Below are 5,490 nucleotides of genomic sequence, written 5' to 3' on the forward strand. Positions count from 1 at the left end.
TATCTATCTATCTATCTATCTATCTATCATCTATCTATCCATCTATCTATATGCAAATAATTTTAAGAGTAATTTTCTTGGGGAAAAAAAAACCCATCAATTTAGCTAGACAAATACTTTTTGACTAGCTATTATGTGCTGAAATTAAAAAAAAAAAAATCAGCCTGCTCCCATCTATTCTCCTTGGGCCTTGGCCCCGTCCCACTAAGGCTGCTGGAGAGTACCTTACTAGCTGGGATGGAGACTATTACAGTTTCAGAACTGATCAAACACTGAGAATAAGTGTCTGTGAGACACTTAACCCTAAGTACACATTTTCAGTGCAACTTCTACACATAGAATAAATGCATCTCTCAACTCTCACCAGAGAAGTTTCCTTATGCAGGGGAGGGTGCTTAATATAGAAACCCACAATTGGCCAATGTGCAGAGAACAAAAGGCCGAAGAATACCTATCCCTGAATAGGGCACCTATTTCAACCCTCTGCCTCCCAAGGCTCAGGGATCTTTGTAGAAGAGGAGGCAGCAAGATTGTAAGAGACAGAGAGAGTGGATGACCGCAAGGAAACAGAGTCTTCCAGAAAGATGGTGAGCTATACATATGAACTCACAACAACGGTGACAGTATACACAAGCTCAAATCAGACAAAATTCTAGCACAGACATGGGGAAGTGGGTAAGAAATCCCAACCCAACCTAAGGAACTTCTAGCAATTGATGTCTGCTGGGACGGGGAAAAGACAGTGTCTTAGAGGGACAGGATTCTTGGTAGACCCAGTGCATGGACCCATACTGAAGGGTACTTGGGGATACAAATCAGACTCTACACACAATGTTTCTCATATATATGAATAGCAAGCCCCAATCTTAGTTGAAGAATTATTGGTAGCTGATTACTGCGGGGTGAGGAAGAGCTGATCTTTTTTAAAAAAATATTTTATTTATTATTTTTATTTTATGTGTATGAACGTATTGCCTGCATGTAGGTAAGTGCACCCATGTTGGGCAATGCCCGTGGAGGACAGAAGAGGCTGCCGGATCCCCTGGAACTGGAGTTATGGACAGTTGTTAGCTCCCATGTGGGTGCTGGGATTCAAACCTGGGTCTTCTGCAAGAACGAGTGTTCTTAACCACTAAGCCATCTCTCCAGCCCCGAGCTGATCTTCTTGAAGGGAGAGATTTCAAATAGGCTGATTAAACTGCAGTGAATGAACTTGCACTGAGGGATATCTTGGGACATTAACTTTACATAACAGGCCTTAATACAAATGACAGAATGTATGAACTCCAGTGAGGGAGGCTATGGGCTATGGGAGGGTGCCAAAGGGGAAGAGGTTATAAGGTGGATTTTATGTATGAAATACACAAAAATTCAATGAATTTATATAAAATTTTTTTCGGTCCTTCTGAGACAGGGTCTCCCTATAGCCCCAGCCGTCCTGGAACTCACTATGTAGGCCAGGCTGGCCTTGAACTCAGAGATCCGCCTGCCTCTGCCTCCCAAGTGCTGGGATTAAAGGCGTGTACCACCACGCCCGGCATAAAAAATATTTTATACCTTTCTGAGAATGTAAGGATGGGAAGACAATTTCTATTCCTGTCGGTGTGTGTGGGGGTGGTGGTGAGAGAGGTCTATGCACATGTATGTGCATGTACCTGTGTGTGCCCATGGAGGACAGAGGAGGATGTTGGGTGTTCTGTTCTATCCTATCATTCTCTGCCTAGTTCTTTTGAGGCAGAGTTTCTCCCTTGAGCTTGGAGTTTGAGGGTTTTTGGTTGTTTTGGTGGGGGAGTGGTCAGAGAGCAGCTAGCAAGACTCAGAGATCCTCTTATCTTTGTTCCCCACAGTGCTAGGATTACAGACTGCATAAGACCATGTTTGGCTTGTTACATGGTGCTAGAACCTGAACTCAGGTCCTCATGGTTGCACAGCAAGTGCTCTTAACTGAACCATCTCCAGCCTCAACAATCCCCATTCTTGCTCTACAAAGGATTCCTGGAAGTTCTTCCTAACCTTTGCACAAATATGAGCAAAGCTGTAATCCTGCTTACCATGTCTGCTGATAAACCGGATGCAGCTTTCTACCACCAGAGGAATTGCCTGACTGGAATCCTGAAAAGCCAAAGAGAAACACAGACATTAGAACCAACAAACAAGGACAGATTGTGTTTGAGAATATGGGCTACACAGTGTGGAACTCATCTCATCTGGGGTCAGTGGTAGACCACAAATAGGTACCAGACCTGTCCTTCAAGCTCCAGGTACAAAAAGCACAAATACCAGCTTGGAATGCCAAGCACATCCTTAATGGAACACACATCATCTTCAATTTACCAGCTCTCCACTTTCAACCATCTAATCAATCAATATACTCTGTCAGTTCTGCCTCCTAAATCTTTCTCAAATCCATTCATTTCTTTATTGCATTGCTATCAACATACTTCAATCCACCAACATATCAATTCCCACCTTTACCACCTTCTGATCCACATTTTCCCTCCTTCACATAGCATTAGACAATCTTTAAAAGTGATTTCATCATTTAAAGCCTTCCAGAGACTTCTCTTCACTGTCTTCACAGCCATGCATGTCTTGGCTCATGCATTTGCTGTCCCTCTGTCTACCTGACCCTCATCTCTGCCATAGGCACACTAGCCATCTTTTGGTCCTCCTTTGCCTTCTGGCTTTACATGAGCTGCTGCTTACAGGCTCTTCTCAATGTGACTGAATGTGACAGCACTATGTGATTGTAAATATCTGTCTGTACTTGTTACTACTACAGCTCAAGCTCCACAAGGGCAGATCTATGTTTATTCCTGGGTATCCAATACTGGCCATAATGTTCTCACATAGAAGGTTGAATATCCGTCAAAGGTCAAAGACATTATCGATGGGAACTTCAGAAAGACGGTTTAGTTGGAATAATAAAGCTAAGAAAGAAAAGAAAAAGCAACTCTTGGAAACAGGAGGGATCACCTGGTAATATGCAAAGCAGGCTTCTCAAATGTCAATTTTTGTTCTGCCTTTTTGTTATACAATCCTGATTATGTCATTTGATATGTATGGGCCTCAACTTGCTGCCAAAGGGAAAACTGAAAAAACCAGAGTGGAGCTGGAGTCAGAAAGGTCTCAGTGGCCCATATGCTTTTCTTCATGACCCAAAAGCCTGTCTGCTTCCTCTAGCTTTCCGGGACTCTTAGTGGATCACCAACTTTAGTTGTCAGGCCAGGAAATCTTATTAGAATGAATCTTTTTCCTTTCTTCCTTATCCTAAAGAAGAAGCTCAACTGTTACAAGGAAAAAAAAAGGGCTCCATTCCATTTTGGGTCTTTTTAGGTTTATAGCTTTGTTATAGTTTCATTTATGAATAGTGGCAACAGAACTAATGAATAGCAGTATAAGATTTATAATTTCTTTTTTCCTCCTTTTTGTATTAATTGGGTTTTTTAATTTTTTATTCTTAATTTTTAACTGGTATATAAGATTATACATATTAACATGACACTATGTGGTATTTTTATTCATGCAGACACTAATAAAAGTCAAATTAAACATATCCACCTCCACAAACATTTGTCATTTATTTATAGTAAAAAAAATTAAAAATTTAAAAATCCTGCTGTCTAGTATTTTGAAAGGTACAGTACATCACTGTACTTTATTTGCATCTTACTGTGCAGTAACACATAACAGCCTCTTGCTTTTTATCACTTAGCACTTACTCACCAGCCTCTCTTCATTGGCAAAATTTCTTATGAGTAAGAAAACTAGGGTTTTTAAAAAAAGATTTATTTATTTTTATTTTATGTATTTTGTCTGCATACATGTATGTGATCATATGCATGCAGTACCCACAGAGGCAGGAAAAGGGTGTTGGATCCCCTGGAACTGGAATTACGGATGGCCATGTGTGGGTGCTGGGAACTGAACTTGAGTCTTCTGTAAGAGCAAGGAGTGTTTTTTTGTTTTTATAAAAATATCTTATTATTTTTATTTTATGTGTATGAGTGTATTGCCTGCATGTAAGTAAGTACACCAGTGTTGTGCAATGCCCACGGAAGACAGAAGCAGCTGTCAGATCCCCTGGAACTGGAGTTATGGACAGTTGTTAGCTGCCATGTGGGTGCTGGGATTCAAACTCGGGTCTTCTGAAAGAACAACCAGTGTTCTTAACCATTGAGCCATCTCTCTAGCCCTGCAAGGAGTGCTCTTAATCACTGAGCCATCTCTCCAGCCAGAGGGTTAGGTATTTTGTCAGATACTGAATCTCTATTATATATTAGGCCTGTCTTCCTTCCTTCCTTCCTTCCTTCCCTCCTTCCCTCCTTCCTTCCTTCCTTCCATCCTTTTCTTCCTTCCTTTCCTTCCTCCCTCCCTTCCCTCCCTCCCTCCCTTCCTCCCTTCTTTGAGATGGTCTCACCACATAGCATTGGCTGACCTGGAACTTGCTATATGTAGATCAGGCTGGCCTCAGACGCACAGAGATCTACCTGCTTCTGCCTCCTGAGTGCTGGGATTAAAGGCATGCACCACCAAGCCTGGCTAGGTTTCTACTTTCACCAAGGGAAGTCTTGACATTGAATAGGTGTAGGTAAAGAGGGGGAAAAAATACCATCAAAGATAAGATATGGGGACTTAGGGACTGTGAAGGACTGAAAATACCCATTAGCAGAAACAGAGAAGTTAGGGGAGGCACTGAGGAAGTTGAAATGTGGTGGATGAGAATGCAGACTTATGCTAAGGTCAGTAGGTGCCATCTCAACTTTCAAAGACAAGTATAATCAATCACTTAGGCATTAGATCCAAAGATGCAGGCCACAGCATCATTAAACAAGAAGCTTGGGGAAGAGAAAAGTTCATCTAGGGGAACAGAATGAAAAAGGAAAACATGGAAGTGGAGAGTGGGTCAAGCCTTAAGAAAACCCTAAATTTAGAGAATCAGAGTAAGTAAGGTCAGGAAAGAAGTGATGGGTGCACAGAAAGTCTGGAAATAAGAGCTGAGGTACCCTCTTCTTTTTAACAAAAGTCTGGGCTGAAAAATGTCAAAAGTATTTGGGAGCTTGTATCTAATTCTTAAAAGATTTTAGGGTTATCTCTTCAGAGGGGGGAATGTTAGAGTAGCCAGAAGCCCCATAAAAATAAATAAACAAATAAATAAATAAATAAGAGTACATGAAGTTATCAGAAAAAAAGTGATGGGGAGATATGGGAGGAGTGGAAGGGGAGGGAGTGGGTATAGATTTGACCAAAATACCTTATATGCTTATACACCTATATGAAATTCTCAATAAATTATTTTAAAAAAAGAAAAATGTAGCCCAGGCCAGTTAGGGCTTTGATTTCATTATTAACTTACTCATTCATCCTTCATTTAGTCAATCATTGAGATAGGGTCTTATGTACCCCACAGTGGGGTACACTATGCAGCTGAGGATGACCTTAAACTTATTTCTGATTCTGGTGCCTCGACTTCCCCAGTGCTGAGATTAC

At 41.2% G+C, this 5,490-nt stretch overlaps 1 protein-coding gene across 6 annotated transcripts in view; it reads right to left on the minus strand.

The window, feature by feature from the left end:
- Srgap2 (SLIT-ROBO Rho GTPase activating protein 2) overlaps positions 1-5,490 on the minus strand; it is a 300,084-nt gene that overhangs the window by 36,921 nt on the left and 257,673 nt on the right. For all 6 annotated transcript variants that reach the window (XM_008823296.3, XM_008823295.3, XM_017795653.2 and 3 more), the window contains exon 14: positions 2,052-2,112. In XM_008823296.3, the coding sequence (XP_008821518.1) occupies positions 2,052-2,112 (61 nt within the window). The remainder of the gene's footprint in view (positions 1-2,051; positions 2,113-5,490) is intronic.

Source organism: Nannospalax galili, unplaced genomic scaffold, assembly GCF_000622305.1.
Source record: "Nannospalax galili isolate Female #2095 unplaced genomic scaffold, S.galili_v1.0 scaffold309, whole genome shotgun sequence".
NCBI classification, from domain to species: domain Eukaryota; kingdom Metazoa; phylum Chordata; class Mammalia; order Rodentia; family Spalacidae; genus Nannospalax; species Nannospalax galili.